Source organism: Aspergillus nomiae, assembly GCF_001204775.2.
Source record: "Aspergillus nomiae NRRL 13137 chromosome Unknown contig00248, whole genome shotgun sequence".
NCBI lineage: Eukaryota > Fungi > Ascomycota > Eurotiomycetes > Eurotiales > Aspergillaceae > Aspergillus > Aspergillus nomiae.
In genome coordinates this window covers 24,784-47,654 of record NW_015378303.1, presented here as the reverse complement: position 1 = coordinate 47,654, position 22,871 = coordinate 24,784, and the positions used below count along the sequence as shown (strand labels likewise).

Sequence of the window (22,871 nt, the reverse complement as noted above, 5' to 3'; positions counted from 1 at the left end):
TCTCCTGCTTAAAGCCGCCGCGGCGAATCACTAAGGCGGGGTGGTTGTACTATTTCCATTTTTCTGTGACGGCCCCCCCCAATTTTTTGTTTGTGAATATGGTCATCTAGATTGTCGGTATAAGCGACGGTTGATTCTCGTTGATGCGCGTTTGTATAGGGAATTCAGCAGTTCTGGTGCATTCGGTTGGGAGGAGCAGGCCGGTAGCGTGTCGTCGTTTCATCGGATTGGATTCTTTATCTTTTGTTATTTTGTCTCTCGCAACCTTTATGTTGACCCTTTTCGGTATGTTTTACTATTGCGTCTTTGAAGCGATGTTTGAGGGTATAGAAGACCATCCTGGCAGATGGGCTCGGGTGGTTTCGTACATCCATTCGCGAGTCACTGAGGCTTCTCGTTCTTATTTTCCTTCGATCGGCATGAGCTTCGCACTTTTCTTCGCTTTCGTCGCTGTGCATCTGATGAAAGGCATCGCTTGTTTCGATCGCAGTGCGACCAGACGTGGGGGCTCTATCATGGCATTGCATTCTAGATATTTGGTCACCTTATTTTTCTGCTTGTCTTGTTTTTATTTTTCCCAGTTCATCTCTGCGCTCTTTGGCAACAGGAATCATTGGAGAATCACGGTATTGATCACGGATGGGATACACTGGAACGGACTCTGTTGGGGGTGTTGGGGATATTCCTTTTGAGCCATGAAAATTTCAGCCGACGGCGGATTTCAGATATGCGAGGCAACGGGTCGGGAATCGTGAGTGCAACAGGGTTGTTCTGAATGTCCATAATTCATTTTTGTGTGTTTTTGATCCTTTCTTACTTTCCTTTATCACCTGTCTTCTATTGGTATTGATGTTCTTTTTTCCTTTTTGTCTCTGCAAGAAAAGTCGATGAGTCATCATTCTGGATCTACGCAGTACAGACTTAGAGACAGTATATTGTCTGCCATTTTGTATAGGAATCGATGGGGCATTGTGAGCGAGAGCGAGGCGTTGGGGTAGACCAGGACGCATTGGTTATTATCTGCTGTCTACCTTATTTTCTACTATAATGTCACATCATGTATGATCCAGCATTGGTCTCCAGTGATAGTATAAAAAAACTTAGGCACTACCCAGACAATTGACCTAAATACTTGTTTCATTGCTATCGCTTTGATTCTGCGGGGTTGTAAATTTGTTCCTTGAATATATATTTCGTCTCACAGTGCATACCATGATGGCCATCCGTGAGTTATGGGAGGGTTCGCTGAGTGAAGAGATTGAAACTTGCAAGGAATATTCTGCATGGAGAAGACAACAATATTGACAGATTTATGAAACTGGTACAAGTTATCTCCCAATTGTGCCAATGAGGTATAGAGATCTAGGAGTGGGTGATGGACTGGAAGTGGGTAACCGCGCGCCTATGGCGCTAGAGGGGGAGCTCTGGAGGTCTGGAGGCAACCGCGGGACTCGCGTCCACCTCCATCTGTCATCGCTCAAGACGGCTTCCCATCCCAGCATTCTACGATCCGAATCCCACGAATTGCCCTTTCCAATACCTTTCTCGTCCTCATACCACCTGGTTTTGTTTCTTCGCTTTTATTTCGGTTTTCTCTGTTTTCCTGTCGCCCATAATGTCCGGATATGACCGAGCTCTTTCAGGTAAGATAGCTTAGTACCTTAGTTCCATGTGCTTCTCGGTGGGATGATCAACTGAAGCTAACCAACCTGTAGTATTCAGGTATGGGAACCGTCTTCTGCAGCATTCTGTACAGCTCTTTGACCCTTTTTCAGCCCTGATGGGCACGTCTTCCAGGTGGAGTATGCCATGGAAGCTGTGAAGAGAGGTACGTCACCGCCAACCAGGTCGGCCACGCCCTCCTCCCTGACCCCCATCGTTCTTCTCGTCTAGGAACCTGCGCCGTCGGAGTAAAAGGTAAAGATGTTGTCGTGCTGGGTTGCGAGAAGCGTTCCGCCTTGAAGCTCCAAGATACCCGCATCACACCGTCGAAGATCGCCGTGCTCGACAACCATGCCGTTCTCGCTTTTGCTGGATTGAACGCCGATGCTCGTATCCTCATCGATAAGGCTAGACTAGAGGCCCAGTCACACCGCTTGACCGTTGAAGACCCCGTCACCATCGAATACATCACCAAATACATCGCCGGTGTGCAGCAGCGGTACACGCAAAGTGGAGGTGTTCGACCCTTCGGTATTAGTACCCTGGTTGTGGGATTCGATCCGAACGACAAAGTGCCGAGATTATATCAGACTGAGCCATCGGGTATCTATTCTGCTTGGTAGGTGGCTCTGGTGGCCGGGTTTGGAACGCAAAGAAGAGAGACTAATGGGTGTGTGGGGTGATATAGGAAAGCCAACGCTATCGGCCGTTCTAGCAAGACCGTTCGGGAATTCCTCGAGCGCAACCACCAGGATGATATGGACCGTGAGCAGACGATTCAGCTTACCATCAAGTCGTTGTTGGAGGTCGTGCAGACCGGCGCCAAGAACATCGAGGTGGCTATCATGTCACCCGGGCAGACGATCGAGATGCTGCCAGAAGATCAGATCGAGGCCTACGTTAAGAGTATAGAAACCGAGAAGCAAGAGGAGGCTGCGAAGAAGAAGACAGCCCGGACCAGCACCACGACGGCGGCTATCCTAACAAGAGGTGGTGGAGAGTCCAGCGACGCCTAGGAGTAGGCTGGTTTAGTGAATTAGAGCTACATGCCTCTGGTTGACGTCCTACACACGTTTTTCCTTTATAATATCGGAGATCTTGCCGAAGCGACCTTTACGACAATAAAGAACTCTTTCCCCGTCGTTTATACACAGAGACCCCCGGGGGGTCTCTCTAGGAATATCGTCGTCTAAAGATTTGTAGCCTGACTGTCGGCAGGAGGTAGAAAGCATAATATCGTAATCGTCGTAATCCACAGTTGGCCGCCTCCACTTATCCCAGACGATCTTCGGCATCCCTGACGTTGAAGATCGACCGCTCCTGGTGGCCGCGTACTCGGTCATCCTTGAGCATTCTTTCTCGCATATCAGCATCCCATCCTGGAAAACCGAATAAAAGGGGAGGTAAGTACCTGTTGTCGACACGAGCATCCTCACCCTCGACCTGCAATGCGGGCTTGGGTGTGACGGCCTCCAGCACGAAGTGGTTATCGCAATGCGGGCAGTATTCGTCACTATCAAAAATTTCCCCTTAGTCATGTGTTCGAAGTACCGTATGCTCGCACCGCGGAGGATTGACCTACCTCTCTTCGAATTCTGTCGAGTCCTTCCGGAAACACTTCTTGCACTTTTTACAGGCGAACACCTGTACCAATCTCCTTTAGAATGTCTATCAGCTTTAGAGGGGACGTGAATGGAGGGGTACCATTTCGGTGGTCTTCATGAGGGCATGGGATTCTTGTTCATGGTGGCATTCGGCGCAGTCGAACCACTTCTTGCCTGGAGTTCGGATGAGTAGGACGATGGCGGTGGTGAATTTGTAATAGACTCACAGCATGCCGAACGAATGGCCACTTGGGCGTTGAGGATGTGTTTACTGCGCAGGAGGGTGTCAGTTGACCGGTTGATGGATTTGCTTAATATTTTTCTCTCTCTTTCTCTTTCTCTTTCCCCCGTGGCTTGACAAGGGAGCCGGGATCATCAACGTACCACATGATGAAGAGGGATTTGAGTCAGGGGATGAGGGTCTACGTGGGTGGTGGAGGGAGGAAAATCGAAGGAAGACGGTAGGTATATCACGGTCCTTAATGGGGAAGCAATCGCGATTATTGGGGAGGGATTAATTTAAAATTATTGGCAGGGCGGAAACTAAAAATAAAGGCCTGCCTGACGGTCTTTACCATGGATTGGGACTGTGGGAACTCTAACAATACAATAAATGACATCGTTATACAAGTTAGGGAGGCAGTTGCTTGGGATAGTAATTTTATTTTATTTTTGGGACCGACAGATTGAATTCGGGATTAGTACTATTGTTAGAGGAATTGTTTATTATTTTATTCGTGGTTGTTTTTGTTTGATCTTATTTTTGCCTATTTTCGAGTATTTATTTTTCTCTTGACACAAAAGACTGGTCTGCTGTACTCGTCATTTTGCCTTCTCCTTTAAGTTCACTTTGTCCCCTTTCTATCGCGAGATCGTCGTTACTCCTCAACCGTTCCTCCAACTCTCTCTTTCTTTTTCTCTTTCTCTCTTTCAAACTCTCCCCTACTCTCTCTTTATTTCCCCTCCAGCCCTCCTCCATTCCCTCCCGCCCGGAAGATCCATTCCGCTCAACGTTTCCCCCTCCCTCTCCGCTCCGTCTGTATTTATAGCAGCCGATTCGTTTCCGCCTGACGAACTGCCCGCAACTCCGCCACAGTCTCGACCCCTCGGGTCTGTTAACCGCAACGCTGTTAAACCTCGGGGTGAACCATCATACATACTGTTGACTCTATTGTCCCTAAGATCTTACCTCCGTCGTATACACCGTTCCATTGAAGCCTATGATCTATCTTTCCAACCCGTCATCGTGCCGGATCTATAGTCGTGGCCATGCAGGGAAACGGTAGATCGAGGGACGGCACCGATAGTGCTCCCCTTGTACGTCTGGCGCATCGTCCCTAATGCTGACGAGGGAACCCCTGCTCACACAATCAACCTCTACAGAGACCAGTGTCCTCCCTTCTCTCTCATTTCGAGAACCTATCCCATCGCCGAACCCCGTCCGCCTCTCCAAGTGGCCCCCGCGACCCGACCTCGTACCTGAAATCCCCTGAACCCGTTGACGATTTTCGCTCCGCCCGCGCCTCTCTGGACTTGTCTCGTCCGCGGTCTCCTTGGGTCCCCTCCACAGATTTTCAGAATGGCCAGGGGACCGAGTATAGAAATGGCGCTCCGCGTCAACGTGGGGTGTCCCCGGGACGATCGCCAGGCAGACGGCAAAGCAGACCTATGTCGATGAGCCTACATTCCTCGCCGCAACTGGCGCCCACCCTCACAATAGATTCACCGCGATCCCCTCCACGAGGCTTTGGGACGCATCCAGCCCATAACGAGGATATCCGGGCGTCTCGCAGTCCACCGAGTGCTCCGCGGGAGTCATTACCGCCCAGGCCGATTGCGCAGGCAAACTCCCTTACTCGACCGACCACCCCTACCTATCCATCGTCGGTGCCGACCGAACACAGAATTGCTTCTCACCTGTCTCCAGGCCATCCAGACTCCGCTGTATCGACGCGCGACAGTCCGTCAGAGCGACGGTTGAAGAGTGCTTCGTTACCTCCACCCGCTAACCGAGCGGAGAAGCCTAAAATCCCGGCCAAACCCGCTGGTTTGTCATTCAATGATGGGAATGGCCTGGCTCCTCGTCAGGAACGTCCCCATGTAGAGGATGCGACATCTCCCTTCAATACGCCCCCGGGCAGTCCTGACAAGTCACCGCCGAAAGTACCATCTGCCACAAAGCCGCAGCCGCCGCCTTCCCCATCTCGACCCGTACCCCCGCCAGCTCGGAGATCATTCGACGAAAGGAGACCTCATCCGAGTGCACTTGGCTTGCCAGAGCGGCCACAACCTCCTCGGCGGCCATCTCCGAGGCCTACACGAGACACGAAGCCCCTGATGGTACAAATTCCGCCGCGGCAAAGCTCTCAGCAGGAAACCATGTCTGCTATTCCACATACCACACATCGTTTCCAGAGTTTTGACAGCCCACGGGAGCCCCCTGGCCTGCCCCCGCGGCAGCCGTCGATCGCACGTCGAGGTGCTCGATCTCCAGGACCACAGCTTGATCGTTTAAAGAGTCCGGTACAGCCTGAGTGGCCCCCTCGACCGGAATTGCGCCCACATCATACCGGTGAGGTTCATACGCCGAGACAGCTTCAACGACAGCCGTCGTTCTCGCGAGAAACTAAGCCCGGACCTCCCCCTGCCATTCCGGAGCGCCCTGTTGTTGATCGGCCGGTTGTGGAGAGGCAACCCGTACGTCCAGTTCCCGCCCCGAGCGAGGATGAGCAAACTCTCGATGAGGCCCCCGCCCCACGGACGGACTACCCGGATGCGTCTTTGGCTAACCGGCGACCGCCGCTTCTGAAGAAAGGCCCCCAGGAGATCCCGACGCGCTATGACACGCGACTCATGGATGTGTGTGGAAAATATGTATGCACCACTGGCTATTTGACCCGAGTTTGGGATCTTACGACGGGCGAACAAATCATGACTCTCAGCCATGGCGAAACCGTCAAGTGTCTGTCGCTGGCTTTCAAACCGGGGAACGGTCTGGAGGACGAGGGACAGCGACTGTGGCTTGGTACCAGCGCTGGTGATCTTCACGAGGTTGATATTGCCACTCAGTCGGTTGTAGCGTCACGATCCTATCCCTCCCGCAGGGAGGTGATCAAGATCCATCGGCATAAGAAAGAGATGTGGACTCTAGATGACGAGGGGCGCTTGCTCGTCTGGCCACCTGACGAGTCCGGGACCCCTAATCTCCAGTATAGCTACCATAATCCTTATGACCGGGTTGCGCGTGGGCATACCTTCTCGGTCGTCGTAGGCGATACGCTGTGGCTGGCAACGGGTAGAGAGGTACAAATTTATCGACCCAATGCACGCGACGACGTGTCCTTCAAAGTACTCAAGCGGCCGCTGGGCTCACAGCATTCGGGAGAGGTGACATCTGGTGCTTATACTACTAAAGACGGCGGCCGTGTGTACCTGGGACACGCTGATGGAAAGGTGACTATATACTCGGCTCATGATTATACGTGTCTCGGGGTTGTAAATGTCAGTGTCTACAAGATCAACTGCTTAGGTATTGTCGGGGACTACCTTTGGGCTGGGTACAAGACGGGCATGATCTACGTGTACGATACGTCAACCAATCCGTGGATGGTGCGGAAGGATTGGCGGGCTCATGACAGTCCGGTGTCTGCATTCCTCCTCGACACCAGCAGCGTGTGGACGATGAACCGGCTTCAAGTGACGTCGTTAGGCACAGATAACTGCATTCGCCTGTGGGACGGTATGCTGGAGGATGATTGGATGGGTAAGTTGCCTGGATCGTCACTGCATACACCAGAACTAACGATCGGACAGAATCTCGAATGCAATCCAAGGACGTGGAGTACTGTACCTTCCGGGAAATCCGCGCGTCAGTTTTGACGTGGAATGCCGGTGCCTCCACCCCAGGCAGCGCACGCACATCGACCTTTATCCAAGATGCTATTCATCCTGAGGACCCGCCGGAGATTCTAGTCTTTGGATTCCAGGAACTAGTGGATCTCGAGAATAAGAAAATCACAGCCAGTGCGTATCTCGTACCTGAAATTTCGGTCTAGTTGATGTTGACTAACGTGTTGCAGAGAGCTTGCTTATGGGAAGTAAGAAGAAGGAGAGTAGTGAGAAAGAGCATATCAGCCGTCAGTACCGCGTGTGGATGGAGCATCTAACACGGGTTATCAACGAGTGCATGCCCCTGGACGAGTCGTATGTGCTTTTGCATAGCGCGAATATGATTGGTCTGTTCACATGTATCTTTGTGAAACATAAAGAGCGACAACGGATCAAGGATATGAGCGCTGCGGAGGTGAAGCGTGGAATGGGTGGATTGCATGGAAACAAGGTACGCGTGCAGCATGACATTGTCTGCACTCCAGCTAACTGGAACCTGTAGGGCGCACTGATCCTCCGCTTCATTCTTGACGACAGTTCTCTCTGCTTTGTGAACTGCCATTTGGCAGCCGGGCAGTCGCACACGACACATCGCAACAATGATATCGCCGCCATCCTGGAGTCGGAGTCCCTGCCGCCTGAATCTAGTCTCATGACTCGCGCAGATCGTTTTGTCAGTGGCGGGGATGGATCAATGATCATGGATCACGAGATTTGTATCTTGAACGGAGACCTCAACTATCGCATTGACTCTATACCGCGCAACGTCATTATCGAGGACATTCGCAACAACAAATTTACGAAGCTGCTCGAACGGGACCAATTGCTGGCATCGAGACGCAAGAACCCGGGTTTCCGCCTGCGCTCTTTCATCGAGGCCCCGATCACGTTTGCGCCGACATACAAGTATGACGTGGGCACAGATGACTATGACACTAGCGACAAGAAACGTTCTCCCGCCTGGTGTGACCGCGTCCTGTACCGGGGAATCGGCCGGGTGAAGCAACTCGAATACCGACGACACGAAGCTAGAGCCTCTGATCACCGTCCAGTCAGCGCATCATTCAAACTCCGGGTCAAGACCGTCCAGCCCAACGAACGCGCGGCGGTCTGGGAATCCTGCCAACAGGAGTTCCAGAAGGAAAAGCGCCGACTTGCCTCGGAAGCAAGGTACGTCCTACTCCGCTACCATACACCTCTCCACCCAGCCAGATCTGCTAACTGAGAACCTCACAGCATTGACTACCTTATCAGCATTCTCGGCACCGAACCCCAGCAAGCTCGCGCATTGATTCTGGGGGATGGGAACTAATTCACCCTGCCTTTACACCCCCCCTTCGTTCATTATTTCCCTAGATGCAGTTACATTGGCTATTGAGCGGATAAGAAGATTAGAGATTAGCGCCAGGCGATGTGTACGACTAATGATTTCACGATAGATATGTATCATGAGCTGGGTTAGATTATGGGGATGGGTAGAGCCTATAGTTACTTGGCTTAATTTTAATTGTGCTGTATCTATACGATGCTGGCTTTGCTGGAATATCAATCGACTATATTCTTTTATTTATTGGCACCTACGTACAGCCATCGATTGCAGATCACCACCCCTCCCAATGGTGGTGAATTACCAGATGCGGTATAGCGTGCCTAATCCGGTCAAGCGTCTAGCTGCCGCTTGGCGTCGTGGTGCGTGGTCTTTAAAGATGGACGGCAAGATAATCTCATGTGGGGCTGACTCTGACTCGACAACTTCAACAACTTTGGCAAGTTCCGAGCCGTTGTCACATCGACCTAATCCATTATAAATAAACCCATGGTTGTAAACTTGTAATGACCTCCCATTCAATGACAGTCATCACTGAGTCGACCTCAGCTTCATTTGCGGAGAATGCCTGTGCTGCTTGCAGAGAGCAGAAGAGGGGATGCGACAAGACGTTGCCATCATGCGGCCGGTGCACCAGGTACTGCAATGCATCTTTGACTAGATATATTTTTGTCTTACAACACAACTGAGAATGGGAAAAGGCTGAATCGTTCGTGCAATTATCTCTGGCATACCGCCTCGGACATATCTCCGTCTGAAGGGCTGGCTGTTTTGCTGCGGCCGGAGTTGGACAACCCCGAAGCGCCTGGTCTTGACGTCGATCTATTGTACTGTAATATGCTGCACCAAGCCCTGGAAGAACACGGTTCGACTCTCGCTCGGCTTGTGGACGAATTCCTTTCCTACAGCCTGCCATGGTTTCCGGTTGTGATGGAGCGGCCTTTTATGGAAAGCCTTGAGAAACTAGGTCATAAACATAATGCACATACTGCTCTACTCGCTCTCACCATGCTTCTTGTCGTGCAGGGAACCCGACCTGATAGAGCTACAAATCCATCACATCGAAATTACATCCTGTGCAAGGATCTTTACGCTGCTCTTCAGCTAAGACGCGCGCCTTCATTACAACTGGTACAGAGCGGTCTTCTGATAGCCTTACACGAGACCGGGGAATCCTCCCCGGGAGCGGCCTCACTGACCATAGCAAGCTGTGCGAGGTTAGGCTACTCAATGAAACTAAATATAGACGATGGGAGTGGTTACGAAGATTATCTCTCCTGGGAGGCTGCTGAGGAACGAAGACGGGTGTGGACTGGGATATATTTGCTGGATCGGTATCAGCGTCTCATGAGTAACTGCAATTCTGGAAGGGGCTGCTGACCTTATTTTGATACAGCGTCATATACCAGATAGCAACCGAATTCAAAGCGCCTCATGTATTAGAAGACCTGGCAGATCACTTCCGACTGCCTGTCGATGATGCATGTTTGAGAACAAACAAAACTCAGGCGACCCAGGCTCCCTCCCACCAGCCGGTGTCCGTGCCGGTCGATGTTCCAGTCTGCTATTACGCCCGGGAGATCCAGGCTGTCCGTTTTCTCGGTGAAGTACAGTTGCTACAAAGACACATCGACGTCAATTCGCAGCCGGAGAAATTCGAGTCTCTGGATCACCGACTAATGCAGTTCGCGGAAAGGCTGTTTGAGCAGACGCCCCAGGGGTGGGCAGTCTTATGTGGAGCTAATGCGATCACCATAACGTGAGATCCCTACTAGTACCCATCTAGGACCGGTACTAATGGACGATAGGGCTGCATTGGCCCTTCATCGAATTCGAATTGATCGTGCGGTGAAGTCCCAAACCCTAGGGGCATCTGATGATGCAGAAGCGTCGCTTCTAGCCTTGACTTCGTTTCTTAATATGGTCCGCGATACATGCGATAACTTTAATATGCTCAGTGCGCAGGAGAAAATTCCATCTGCACCGCTACCTGCTGTTGTGTGCACGGGGGAAGCTGTCCTTACTGGGATTAGGATGAAGGAGCTGCTCGGAGAGCAGTTTCAGCTAGACTATGAGCCATTCCGACTGACATTGCTTTACGCGAGGAAATCGTGGAAATTGGCTGGTATGTGTAGCACCTCATGTACCATGGATTCGGAATGCTAACTCCCTCAGATCGATATTTGCAGCAAATGGGATGACCGTTGAATCTCGCTCGTGCCTCAAATACCTGTTGTCAATCTCCCTCAACTTGTCTCATTGAAAGCATTGCTCATCTGTGCCACTATTGATCGGACTTCCGATCGAGCATCGTCCAGAAGCTGCTTAACAGTCGTCACCTCCTTAATGGACCCAACTCCAGCGCCCCTATTTGTATTGTGAGTAGAGCTCCGAATATTTACACGTAGACACTCACGCCCATATAATGGTTCTATCATTTTCTCCCTTTTCTCTAGCGTCCCTGTGTCGTTTAACGATTTCTTCATCTGTAACGCCGCTCCGAAAGTCCTCGTAGCTGCGACCGATGATGGCCCTACCGTCATATTGCGTAGGCCAGAAGTCGGTCGAATTAAACACATCGTGCTTCCGTGATTTAACTGTCGTTGTGGCCCCGTCAGTTGTGGAAACGAGCTTTTCTTTTGTGGAATCCGGAGCTGTGCATTCAACAGTAGCAACGAACTGAGTTTAATGTGTTAGTAGTGTCCAGACATGCTTGAGAAAGTGAAGCCATGACTTGCTCTGGTTCCCATCACGACTCCATCCGCACCTTGCATACGAATATCATTAGCACGTCCATATTCTGTGTATCATAACCTGTCGAAGATAATGAAGCTCACCCAACCCCATAGCCGCAACCATCCCCCTCGCATCTACAATACCACCCGCAGCCAACAAATGGACCTCCTCCGCTTTACCCAATTCACGAAGCAGCCCCTTCACCTCCGGCACGAGCGCAAGCACACTCGCCCCCTGCGCCCACTGATGCCCACCCGCATCCGACCCCTGAACGACGAGTACATCCACCCCATAGCCGATCGCTTCCCTCGCAGCCTGTACCGTCCCGACCTGCACGAACACTTTCACATCCCAGTTCTCCCTCTCTCTGAGCCGATGAACCGCCGTGATGACAGGCACATATTCCGACGCATTCGCCGGAAACGAAAGACAGATACCGGTTGTCCGAGCGGCACATAGAATCGGAAGTACATTCTCGATTAGGCCTTCTGGCCGGAGCATAAGACAGCCCACACCTACGGGGAGCTTTTCATCTGGAGTCGCGATGCCAAGGAGCGATCGGGTTGCGTTGAGCTCCGCTTGCAGTCTTTCAAGCTGTGGAGACCCCGTTCTGAAGTCGAAGCCGCCGGCTATGAACCCTATAATCGAGTTTCTAAGAGTCTTGGTCTTGCTTAACTAGAAGGGAAGGGGGTTTTATAGGGTTGTACCGTAGCCCCCGGCAGATGAAACGGCGCTTGCTAGACGGCTATATGCGCAGCCTTCCATGGGCGCATTGGCAATGAAGGGGAATTTGGTGTTTGGGAAGAGGTGATGCATATTTTCGTCTCTGTCTTGACTGGTATATGTTTGGGTGAAAATAGCGAAGTAGGAAGAGGGGCCAGCAGCTGTGGTTTAATACTGTCTTTGGCGCTTATAGATGCTCTGATTGGCTGCCAATGAAATCTCTCGGTCCAGTGTTGGAAGTGCGGCCGCTAGTGCACTTCAAGCTACTGTGGATGGACGCCTTATTCCAGGTGGACCCGCCGACCAAGTGCGGCCGCTAGCGTGACGTAGTGGCGCTGTCACTTGCTCCCCATATAGTCTGGACTCTGGACTACTAGGATGGCTGCGGATTGCTTTGATGTCAATACAGATAGATTTGCCTCCAAATAAGTATAAAAGGAGGACCATAGCACCAGATTTCAATTTTCACACAATACTACCCTCTTGCCTACTAAAAACGTTGCCTTTGGTTGTGCTTTGCTTCTTAATCTATACCTCTCATTCACCATGGACTCAAGAACACTCCTATTGATCGGCTCTGGTCCTGGAATCGGCGTGGCTGTGGCATCCCTGTTTGCCCAAAAGCGCTTTGATCATATTGCCCTGTTCGCCCGGAACGCCTCACAACTACAAGCAGATAAAGAGAGGATTCTCTCTGCTGCCGCAGAGGCCGGTCGCCAAGTGAATGTCCGGACGTGGAAAGTGGACATCACCGATCTGGACCAATTCAAGACGGCTTTAGCAGAAGTCCAGTCCTTCGGGACACTGGAATGTGTCTATTTCAACGCGGCTCGCGTGGGCGCAAGCAACTTCTTTGACTTCCCTATTGAGGATATCGAGTTGGATCTGAAGGTAAAGTGGAATAGATTGTCACACTGCAGAGACGTTGTCCAACTAATCAATCAACATTTCTAGCTCTCGGTTACTGCCCTCTACGTTGCTGCTCAATGGGCTATACCCATCCTGGCCAGTACAATGCAAAAGAACCCAGGAACCGGCTTCAAGCCGACTTTTCTAGTGACAAGCAGTCTCTTGCCGGTGGATCCGATCCCGCAATTATTTTCTTTGTCGATGGCAAAAGCTGCGCAGGCAAATATGGTCAAGTCGTTGCAGAAATTTGTTGCGAAGGGAACGCACGTCGGAATGGTTGTCGTGGGAGGGATTGTATCGCCGGACGCGAAGTTCATGAATCCGACTACCATTGCTCAACAAGCGTGGGAGCTGTTCAACCAAGATGGAGCGGATTGGAAATCCCAGGTGAATATTCTGGAGGATAAAATTGATTGGAGTCCACTTCTGTGAGGATATCTTCATATCCTATCCTTCTATCCTAGCATAGTCAAAGACTTCTTGTGACTCAGCAAAATGCGGTGCAGCTCCATTATAGTTTGTGAGAATATCCAGAAGTATACTCTTGGATGAAAATGATAGCATCTTCGGTAGACCATGATACTATATTTTAATGCTTTTGTCGGTACTTCTGATGTAAACACCGACTATACTGATCCCTTGTACAACCAAAGACCATGCACAACCATGGCTTTCCACCGTCACTCCGTATAATTATCTATCATGAGCTGGGTTAGATTATGGGGATGGGTAGAGCCTATAGTTACTTGCCTTAATCTTAATTATGCTGTGTCTATACGATGCTTTGCTGGAATACTAATCGACTATGTTCTCTTATATATTGGTACCTGACAAGCAGATTCCTCTATGTCCATGTTTCTCTTTCATTGTACCTATATTGTGTCGTGGTCAACAGCTCCTGTTTCCCGATTCTGCATTCATATACTACAAACTTTTAAAGAGACAAGCAGGTCCCGCATTAGGGTCCAGGTGCCTTGGGATTGTAAACAATAGCACATATATTTGTGTTGCATGTCGTGTGATGAGGGTAGCATGTCACTATATACATGTGCCCTTAAAGCAAACAGTTATGATCCTGAAATTATCGCATGTCAATAGGTACTCAGATATGCTCAGGCTGCATCCAGAAAGCAGCACTACCGGGATGTTCCTTCCGCAGGTTCTGGAAGATTAAGGCATAATAGTAGCTGTAAGGAAGGTGCCAACGCGTGCTGTAACATACTTCTACCGTAGCTTCTTATATCCAATATACACATTATAGTAAGAGATAGTCCTCTGCTCCTGCCTCTAATTCTGTAACTGCTGCGACTGTAATTGCTCCTTTTTAGAAGCTGAAATCTTTCCATCTGCCGAAACCTCGCCTTGTTCCTTAACCCCCCTTACGATGCCCTTTTTGAGAATATGAGATGGTGCTCAGTCCTGGCTACCCTTCCTATTCTTTCCAGCGTCGTTCGGTGCCTTTCAGTCAAGTCTGTTGACTATTGTATCATCATCAAGGCAAGTGATTCTAAAACCCTTGTTACGATCTGAGACGGTGTCAATGATGAAAGAATAAGCGTGATGATGCTCAGCTTCGGCCGACTTTTTCAGTTCTTCTAAGTGTGCGACTGCCTACATATGACACCGTGTGACGACACAGTTGATGGGGAGAATATGGGTATGTGTGCTTAGAAGAACACCGGTAGCGAGGGTTGACTGCCTAGCAGGTGTCATCGCTGCAAGAAGAAGGTTATGTTCGTATTGCGTCAAGAGGACTATCCTGCTAAGCTTATACCAGGCACTGACTCAAAAATTCAATCTACAATCTGGTCGGCCACTACCACCTCTCCCTTCATACTCTTCCATTCCATAGTCAATGCCCCAATCCCCGTAGCACACGCACAGGCAACCCCAACATAGAACGCATTAACCACAGCCGAGTTATAACCAGGTAATACCAGAGCCAATTGTTTATCGCCAACCACCTCCCGCAGAGCCGTAGCACCCACCGTCACAACATCCCGGGCATCCACCCCTGCAATGCCAGCCACATTGCGGGCCAGACAATTCGCAAAGACATTGTTCGCGACCGAAATCCACAGCGCACCACCAAAATACTGCGCGAAGAAGACCAACGAGATACCCGTCGAGACATCCCCTGGGGAAAGCACAGTCTGCGCCGCAGCAGCGGGCTGCTGCATGCCGAGCCCCAGCCCTAAGCCAAAGCAGACCTGGTACCCGATCCAGGCGCTGTGGCCGGTCGTCGTGGTGAAAGTGGTCATCAGGCCGGACCCGACCGCCATGAGGATGGACGCGACGATCATGAACGGAGTGTAGTATCCGGATCTGGTCACTCCTGCGCCGGCGACGATGCTGCCCACCACCAGGCCGATGATCATAGGGAGGGTCATTATGCCGGATTTTACGGCGCTGGCGTCCTTGATTACCTGGAACCAGATCGGGAGGTAGTATAGTATGACCATCATTGCGCCGTTGAGCATGAAAAGGTACCAGAAGCCGGAAAGGATGCTGCGTTGGAGAAAGATCCGGGGTGGCACTGTTCCGTTGTCTTGTTTCCATGTTTGGATGCCGATGAAGCATAGCAGGAGGATTCCTGCGATGACTAGGAGGACTATTACTCGGCTGTTGGCCCAGGCGTAAGTGGTGCCGCCCCATTGGAGCGCGAGGAGGAGACAGATCATTCCGGGTAGGAATACTGCTGTACCGAGGGGGTCTAGCTTTGCAAGGCGTTCGCGGGTTGAGAGCTTCTTATGTGGGGGGTCTGGGAGCTTCAGGATTAATGCGATAATGGCCATTGCGACGGCGCCGATGGGCAAGTTGATGTAGAAACACCATCGCCATGACACGTTCTCCGTGAAGGCGCCGCCCATCAGGGGGGCGATGACGGACGCAATGCCAAACACAGCGCCGATGAGTCCGGTGTACATGGGTCGTTTATGCAGCGGTGCGATATAGACGATGATGACGACGCTGCCTGACATGAGTCCGGAGGCACCTATGCCGGCGATGGATCGTCCCACGATGAAGGCTGTTGAGGACGGTGCGGCGCCACAGATTACCGAGCCAATTTCGAAGAGAAGTATGGCACTTAGGAAGACCCATTTTGGGGAGTAGAATGTATAGATCCGGCCGAAGACCAACTGGAATGAGCAGCATGTGAGCAAGTAGGCACTGCCGTACCAACCGATGTCGCCGAGGGAGTGGAAGGTATCTGTGATGCGCGGAATGGCCGTTGCAATGATCGTTCGATCCTTTGATTGTCAGTGTTGCTGGTAATGCAAAGGAGGGGGATCTCTAATAAGCATACTAGTGCTACCAAGAAGATTGCCAGGTATAAAGCCATCGTGATCATGATTACCCTCGGCAACGGAGGATATTCATGGAGATCCTGCTGCGAATGACCCTTAGTTTCATTTATCTGCTCTTCCTGCGTACCCGTATTAAAATTAGCTGGAGAAGGTGACTTTTGAGGATCGATTGACTGGTTGTCGCTCGTTGTAGCCATCTTGCGGAGGTTTGTAGTTGTATGTTCGTTTGACTGGTCGAACATACACAACACGGTATATTGAGAATATGTGTAGTGGAGCTTAAGGAAGGGTACAGATATGCCAAAACGCAGCAATCGTTCGCTTTATAGTTCTCATTGACGCCTAAACAACAACCAAATCAGCTATCTCGGGACATGGCTCGGGGTCTATCTCGGGTAGTGAAGTGTCTCGGGCCCGAGACCAAAGTAAGCCCTAACAAACCACCAATAATGTACCCTGAATATATATGACCTGGTTTTTATTCGGACACAGTCTCTTGGTATCTCCTACAAGCAGCTCGGTTAAAGGTCTTCTTGTCCCGAATCCTTATCCGAAGGTTCTGAACTCAAACATATCAACGGACAAGAGCATATCATCTCAGAAAGGCTAGAAACATGTTAGGCTTACAGGCTGGTGTGGTCTGGACAACGGAACAGGATTTTTATGGCTAGAACTGATTGAGATTCTCTAACCACCATTAGAAGAATATTTATGCTATTCCCAGTTTCCTGAAAGACTATATCCATATGCAGTGTTTAGCGGAAGCCATATGGAAATTGCCATCTTTACTTAATAAATTTCCTCCTTTTCTTTTACAGTTAAAACTACATCTTTCAGATCGGGGGCCAGTGTGCGACACAACAAAGAAGCCATTGGTCCTCATCGATTAATCAAGTTCCACAAAGTCAATTAGCCTTGACCGCTATGCTATTATTACTTAAAACCAAACAGATCCCTATATCATCTTTGCATTCGACCCGATTTTCTTACGCTTTTCCTATCAAATTATATTTCCAGCTGGGATGTCTTGTTATTCGCTTGAGGGATACAGTCAATCTCTTTTTTTCTGGCTGCAGCTTCGCACGAAAGGAATGCGACCGAATTGCTACCGAGCTTACTGGTGAAGCTGTGGAGCCAGTTCGGCTTCAAGGGGCGTTCAGTTACACGGTAGCGACTGGGAAGCTCCTTGTACAATTTCGTGTCTCTGAGTCTCTTTTGGATACAAACACGCTGAGTCTCGCTCGGAAGATCTATGGCAACATTGTGCCCGCTTGTGTTAATAAAGGTGTTGTAGGAACATCACCTTCACTCCCTGTCTATGTCATGGACAAAGTTCCTGGAATAACCTACACTGAAGCTCCTTTGACAACACTTCACTGTATTTCATGGCAAGAACAAACCGTGTCGGATTTTGCAAGATATTTTGCCAATTCATGGGTGAACCGCCTCGTGGAGCCTTATTGCTCTGAGTACTCGTTGGCAGATCTTCAAGTCAAACTTGACATCCTTTTACGACAGCCCCCTTCCCGTTTCACCAGCGTCATTTCCAAGCTTCGCGAGGAACTTCCAACAATCTTTGATAAATTCAATCTCTCTCTCTCTCTCTCTTTTTCTTTTTTTTTTTTTTTGAATCTGTATCCTTATTTTCAAAGCTAGACTCGTAGATCCCATCACAGATAATTGCTTTCTTAAAGCCGCTAGCAGGACCGCTGTTGTATTATTCGTGATGGAGGTAGGCCTCTGGTAAACGGAAGATTTTGTAGGGACCTGAAGAATTTCTTGGAGTCACTGAATAGAGCTTTGCTTGCTGTTGACCAATCCATAGGTTGACCACTATGTATAATTTCAGAAAGTGTAATTGGTCGGTAATACATCCAGATACTTAACACTCTTACTGCTCCTGTCCATCACACTATTATTATCCGTGACCGGGATATTTCGATGCCTACCACTATGAAGCAAAGGCCATAAAGAGGTAACTGATAAGAGTCGAGAAATATCGGCTGTTCCATCTCTAGTAAGGGTAAGAATTCCGTTGTAATTCCATAGATGGAGGTCCCTTGCAGTAGTCAGTAATCACTCTTGTATCAACGATAGTGATGTAGTTGAAGATAGTACAACCGAATTATAGAAAAAGAAGGTCGATACGGGGGACTCCCAGGCCCTCTTGTGTGGCTGGAAAGACGGAGGCCAGAAGATCAAGGATCACTGCCCAAGACATGCGGAGCGCAGTATTTGAATAAGCCGAGAATTGCTTAAGTTTAGTTGTGCTATCTTAAAGTATTTCTGCTCATATACTAAGTAACTTAAGCAATTCAAGCAATTCACTGTACACTATCACTTCAGATTGAAACATTCCCAAATATAATACTTCAGAACTCAGTTAATGAGTGGCTTGAAGAATGCCACCTAATAGTCTCCGTTGATTGAACTGGGCAGAAGAAAGAGGCTGTTTGTCCATCTCCCTGGTCCATGTGGCGAAGAAAAAAATATGAGACCATGCTAGAAAAAACTATTCTTGGGATAAGTATGATTCCACATAACATGGGAAACACTATGCGAGGGCTCCATTAAATAGCTCTAGTCGAAGAGCTTCCAAGTTTTGCCTAACTAAAATTGTTTGTAGTTATGGTTTCACGTGCCTTGGAGAGATTCCCCAGAATACCTCTTTGTATGGTGATTCAATAGCCAATCTACCGCCCATCGCTAAATCATTTGTGGATGTTTGAGAGTGGAATTGGAGATCCCAACATTGGGATTCCTATAGATGTGAGACAGTCTGGTGATGCTTGGGAAGTCTATGATAAATCCGGCTCAGTTCCAGGGTTTGCAACGAATGATCATCTAGAGGGGTCGGGATTTATCCTAAATAGTTGGATAGGGTTTGCCTTGGCATTTGTTTATTGAATCCATCGAGACAGTCTTTTGTTCCCGTTCCTGAATTACTCCGTAATATCTCCGGCCATGGCCATTCTACATCGTACGTTAAGATCCCACGATTCTGGATCATAATAGTAGGAAACAGTCGAAGCGAGGCCGGAGATTAACCATATAGCCCAGTTGAAAGTCGGCTAAATTCATGCCTATCATTTCTCCACATGGGTTGACATTCTGCAGCGATTCTTCACTGACATCATGGTCTAGGTAGCCTTAATTTATGCCGGAGATATTAATCCACTAGGGCCAAGACACTACGGACCATCCGATCCTTCCACGTGCAGCAAACACACCCTGAAGAATAGTAGTCTAAGGTCTTAGTATGGATTACTACTGCATTAGGCGCATGCTCGTCACCAACGGCAGTTCTGCTAACATCGAAGATAGATTAAACCGTCGGAATGCCCCTTTTCTTCATCCGAGAGACGATCCCCAACATGCAACTACATAAGGCCGGGCCCAGCGACGATCACTCCTCTTTTTCTTCACTCGCGACCTGACACTTTTCTTCACAGGCAGTATCGGAGAAATCAAAGAAAATTAAGGGGGGAAAAATGCGCTCTATCGCATACCTCGCTAGCGGCCTTCCGGTCGCGTTGGCAGCCACTTCCGGCCAATTCGATGTTCTCTCCTTCAACGTAGCCGGTCTTCCAGCTATCCTCAACGGCAACGAAGTGCCCGGCGATAAAACCACCAATTCCGAAGCAATTGGAACCAAGTTCGCCGAATACGATTATGATGTGATCCATGTGCAAGAGGACTTCAATTACCACGCTTCTATATACAAGACCGACACCCATCCTTATCGCACTGCCACTTCCGGAGGGGCGGGCATCGGATCGGGTCTGAACACACTTGCCAACTACCCTTGGGTGGACTTCGAGCGCGTCAAGTGGGAAACTTGCTCTGATGCCTCTGGTTCCGATTGTTTGACTCCCAAGGGATTTACCACAATGCGTGTGCGTTTCGACGAGGGTGTCTACGTGGACTTTTACAATTTGCATGCAGATGCCGGGTATGGACATCCAACTCTAAAAAACTACAATTATCGATACTGATGTGTTGTAGTTCTGAGGCCGACGACGTCAAAGCCCGCAGTGCCAATTTGCAGCAGGTGGCCGATTACATCGGAACTAATTCCGTGGGCAATGCGGTTCTGGTCTTTGGCGATACTAATGCACGATACACTTCCTCTGGCGAGAATATTCGTGTATTAGGAACCGAGCAGGACATGAAGAACCCTTGGGTAGAGCTTATCCTGAATGGTGTCGAGCCTACGGAGGGAGATGACCCCTGGATGTGTGACAACCCGACGACGAACAACACCTGCGAGACAGTTGATAAGATCTTGTAAGTGATCCTTGAAGTTGATGTATTGCGGAGTCACAACTAAATGATTGGATAGTTACCGGGGAAGCCGTTCCATCGAGTTAAGCTCGACCTTCTGGAGCTATGTGGGCACCAAGTTCGAACTTGATGGACATATTCTCTCCGATCATAACCCTATCGCCTCCAACTTCACATGGACTTTGTCTGATTCAGTGCGCCAGAGTGATCTTTTCGGTGGTCCTCATGGGTATGTGTTGTTCTCAGTGCCCATATATTGACATTGCACTAAGCCAAGTATCACAGAAACTGGTTCAACGACCTTCCCTCTGTCCCCTCGTCCTCAACAGGCCAGAACAAACCAAGCAAGATCATCCTTCGGGGAGAAAACCGTGTGGACAGTGTAGGTCTAGCTTTGACTTCGGGTCAGACTCACACCCACGGAGGAACCGGCGGCACTGCAGCTGAGCTTACCCTGGCGGAAGACGAATACTGGACTCAGGCGAAGCTCTGCCAGGACAAGTACGATAATCATACTCGCATCTTTTACTTGTTGGCAACGACTAGCGCTGGCAATACGGTCAGTACCGGGAAAACAACAGCCGACTGCAAGGAATTCACCGCACCGGATGCGTGGCAGATTGTTGGGTTCTATGGACGGGATGGAGATGAGGTCGACGAGTTGGGGTTCATTTATGCACCACAGTGATGGGGACTGGTGCTATGAATGGATTGATCATTCCTTGTATATAGGGTGAAAACTATTCTAAAAGATGTGCCGGGTATTTAGAAAGGTCTTGCAAGTACATCAGTTTTAAGTGAGATATCGTCTTCTGGTGGGCGATTTGACACACTCGCTCTCTTGATATTAGTTTTTAAACATCCGATACACAGCAGTGACTACCTAAATTGGAAATTGGGCATGATATGGTCACTTGGAGTGATTCAAATGGAGATACTCTCCATACTTGGATATCAAGTGCCGATGACAATGCTTGTCCTCGGGTCAGGACTTTCATTTTCCAATAATACAAGGCAGGGGTTATGTAACAATATTGGAACCATATGCGCATGTATGTTGTGGTTGGTTCTGTAGGCTTCCTCTTTGAGCCAAGATGTGTGAACTGATCTACCAAGGCACAATGCCTTGATGGCCCATTCACTGACATTAAAGCCAAGTGAATTTAAATAGGTAGCCTTAGTAGCCTTGGGCAAATGGTAGGCTATTAAATATCAGGGAACAACCCTGTCTTCTGATGCCAAAGCTCGCATTTTGCCTTGTTCTAATATCTAGTTTTCTTTAGGTCTTAGACTCTTCTTAGGACACACCATACTTCACAGAAAAGTTGCGCTATTATAGTCATTACGCTAAAAAGTCGCAAAGCTTGGCAGGAAAGTGCCCTCGTGGCAATGAAGATGTCAATGACTTTCTTCGCCTCACTGGACAGATACCAGCTACGCTAGACGAAATCGATCAGATTCTAAAAAAGCTTTTCGGTCACCTCTCCAGGGATGAAACAACCCAAGTCGATAGTAAGAACTAAGCGTTTCAGCCTAAGCCTCTGGAGAAACTGGACAGAGTGGTTACAGATTTCTTTCGCGATGGTCCTGCTGCTGCATCTGTCAAATTCGATGGTCTTCAGGGATGTGTGCGGGCAGGACGAACACGGATTCAACAGTCTAACCTGCCTCCTTTGTTCATGAGGCCACTCATTGCCAACTTGGCTTGCTGCTACACTTGTCCTTCTACTCGCCTCGCCTCCAGAGCCTGAGTCTATGTTTGAGGCTCTGAAGTTTCTACCTGTATCTCTAGGCGGGCTTCCCACTATGGCAGACGTTCTCAAAACCCCATCAACCGACCTCCCTAAATAGTTTGCGCAGGCGAAAAAAGCAGCGATCGATGGTAAGGTGGGCAAGGTGACAGTGCTAGGGGTCAACCTGGTTGATGTGGAGATGCTTGAGCGTGGTGAGAAAAACAGCTGCGATATGAACTACTCATCGTTTTCGCATTCGTTTGTTATAGCTACAGCGAGAGAAGGCTTCCGCATTTACCAATTATGGTGAGAGTATAGGTATCGCCTAGATCAGTATTTGATGAGTGGAGGCTCTAGACTTCGGTCCTGGTAGGATGCAATGGCTTTTCTTAAGATGTTTCAGAAGCTTTTTCGCTTTCCCAACTGTAACATATCCGGAAATATTTAACGATGTACAGGAAACCTGGACGGATGAACTGAATGTTGCCTATAAAAAATGTTTCAAGGTGGATAGTAAGTCGATGTGTGGTCTATGGAAGCTGCAGCCTCCTATTGTCCGACCCTATCGACCTTGGGCGAGAATATTTGAGATCAATGACGTGAAGTCGGAGAATTCTGAAAATTTTACTTGGGAAGAATATGTTCAAAGAATCGAGGAGTTACACTACTAGAGCCAGAATGGTATCTCTAGGGAAGG

The 22,871-nt window shown here is 49.3% G+C and overlaps 9 protein-coding genes across 9 annotated transcripts; 6 read left to right on the top strand and 3 right to left on the bottom strand.

Annotated features, from left to right (window-relative positions):
• Positions 1 to 1,615: 1,615 nt before the first annotated feature.
• Positions 1,616 to 2,678, top strand: pre6 (proteasome core particle subunit alpha 4; the record flags this gene model as incomplete). Its single annotated transcript, XM_015553122.1, has 5 exons — positions 1,616 to 1,643; positions 1,716 to 1,722; positions 1,776 to 1,828; positions 1,894 to 2,281; positions 2,351 to 2,678. The coding sequence occupies 5 exons, from the start codon at positions 1,616 to 1,618 to the stop codon at positions 2,676 to 2,678; spliced, it is 804 nt and encodes a 267-aa protein (XP_015404676.1).
• Positions 2,679 to 2,934: 256 nt separating this feature from the next.
• ANOM_007865 (CHY zinc finger protein) lies at positions 2,935 to 3,706 on the bottom strand (the record flags this gene model as incomplete). The annotated part of the gene is made up of 6 exons (XM_015553121.1): positions 3,651 to 3,706; positions 3,494 to 3,537; positions 3,367 to 3,440; positions 3,245 to 3,306; positions 3,074 to 3,175; positions 2,935 to 3,016 (listed from the first exon to the last, which is right to left on the bottom strand). The coding sequence occupies exons 1-6, from the start codon at positions 3,653 to 3,655 to the stop codon at positions 2,935 to 2,937; spliced, it is 369 nt and encodes a 122-aa protein (XP_015404675.1). The 5' UTR covers positions 3,656 to 3,706.
• Positions 3,707 to 4,535: 829 nt separating this feature from the next.
• ANOM_007864 (putative inositol polyphosphate phosphatase) lies at positions 4,536 to 8,605 on the top strand (the record flags this gene model as incomplete). The annotated part of the gene is made up of 6 exons (XM_015553120.1): positions 4,536 to 4,583; positions 4,650 to 7,029; positions 7,080 to 7,289; positions 7,346 to 7,605; positions 7,657 to 8,324; positions 8,391 to 8,605. 6 exons carry the CDS (start codon positions 4,536 to 4,538, stop codon positions 8,464 to 8,466), a joined length of 3,642 nt encoding a protein of 1,213 aa, XP_015404674.1. The 3' UTR covers positions 8,467 to 8,605.
• Positions 8,606 to 9,002: 397 nt separating this feature from the next.
• Positions 9,003 to 10,682, top strand: ANOM_007863 (putative C6 transcription factor; the record flags this gene model as incomplete). Its single annotated transcript, XM_015553119.1, has 5 exons — positions 9,003 to 9,118; positions 9,183 to 9,815; positions 9,878 to 10,240; positions 10,290 to 10,606; positions 10,657 to 10,682. 5 exons carry the CDS (start codon positions 9,003 to 9,005, stop codon positions 10,680 to 10,682), a joined length of 1,455 nt encoding a protein of 484 aa, XP_015404673.1.
• Positions 10,683 to 10,727: 45 nt separating this feature from the next.
• On the bottom strand, positions 10,728 to 12,033 carry ANOM_007862 (NAD(P)H-dependent flavin oxidoreductase; the record flags this gene model as incomplete). Its single annotated transcript, XM_015553118.1, has 5 exons — positions 10,728 to 10,848; positions 10,898 to 11,160; positions 11,235 to 11,248; positions 11,319 to 11,855; positions 11,925 to 12,033. The coding sequence occupies 5 exons, from the start codon at positions 12,031 to 12,033 to the stop codon at positions 10,728 to 10,730; spliced, it is 1,044 nt and encodes a 347-aa protein (XP_015404679.1).
• Positions 12,034 to 12,486: 453 nt separating this feature from the next.
• On the top strand, positions 12,487 to 13,281 carry ANOM_007861 (putative short-chain alcohol dehydrogenase; the record flags this gene model as incomplete). The annotated part of the gene is made up of 2 exons (XM_015553117.1): positions 12,487 to 12,831; positions 12,895 to 13,281. The coding sequence occupies 2 exons, from the start codon at positions 12,487 to 12,489 to the stop codon at positions 13,279 to 13,281; spliced, it is 732 nt and encodes a 243-aa protein (XP_015404678.1).
• A 1,361-nt stretch (positions 13,282 to 14,642) lies between these two features.
• On the bottom strand, positions 14,643 to 16,399 carry ANOM_007860 (MDR family MFS transporter; the record flags this gene model as incomplete). Its single annotated transcript, XM_015553116.1, has 2 exons — positions 14,643 to 16,100; positions 16,157 to 16,399. 2 exons carry the CDS (start codon positions 16,397 to 16,399, stop codon positions 14,643 to 14,645), a joined length of 1,701 nt encoding a protein of 566 aa, XP_015404677.1.
• A 3,249-nt stretch (positions 16,400 to 19,648) lies between these two features.
• ANOM_007859 (endonuclease/exonuclease/phosphatase family protein) lies at positions 19,649 to 21,129 on the top strand (the record flags this gene model as incomplete). Its single annotated transcript, XM_015553115.1, has 4 exons — positions 19,649 to 20,109; positions 20,163 to 20,444; positions 20,500 to 20,670; positions 20,727 to 21,129. 4 exons carry the CDS (start codon positions 19,649 to 19,651, stop codon positions 21,127 to 21,129), a joined length of 1,317 nt encoding a protein of 438 aa, XP_015404680.1.
• A 1,191-nt stretch (positions 21,130 to 22,320) lies between these two features.
• Positions 22,321 to 22,845, top strand: ANOM_007858 (uncharacterized protein; the record flags this gene model as incomplete). Its single annotated transcript, XM_015553114.1, has 2 exons — positions 22,321 to 22,323; positions 22,633 to 22,845. 2 exons carry the CDS (start codon positions 22,321 to 22,323, stop codon positions 22,843 to 22,845), a joined length of 216 nt encoding a protein of 71 aa, XP_015404681.1.
• Positions 22,846 to 22,871: the final 26 nt, after the last annotated feature.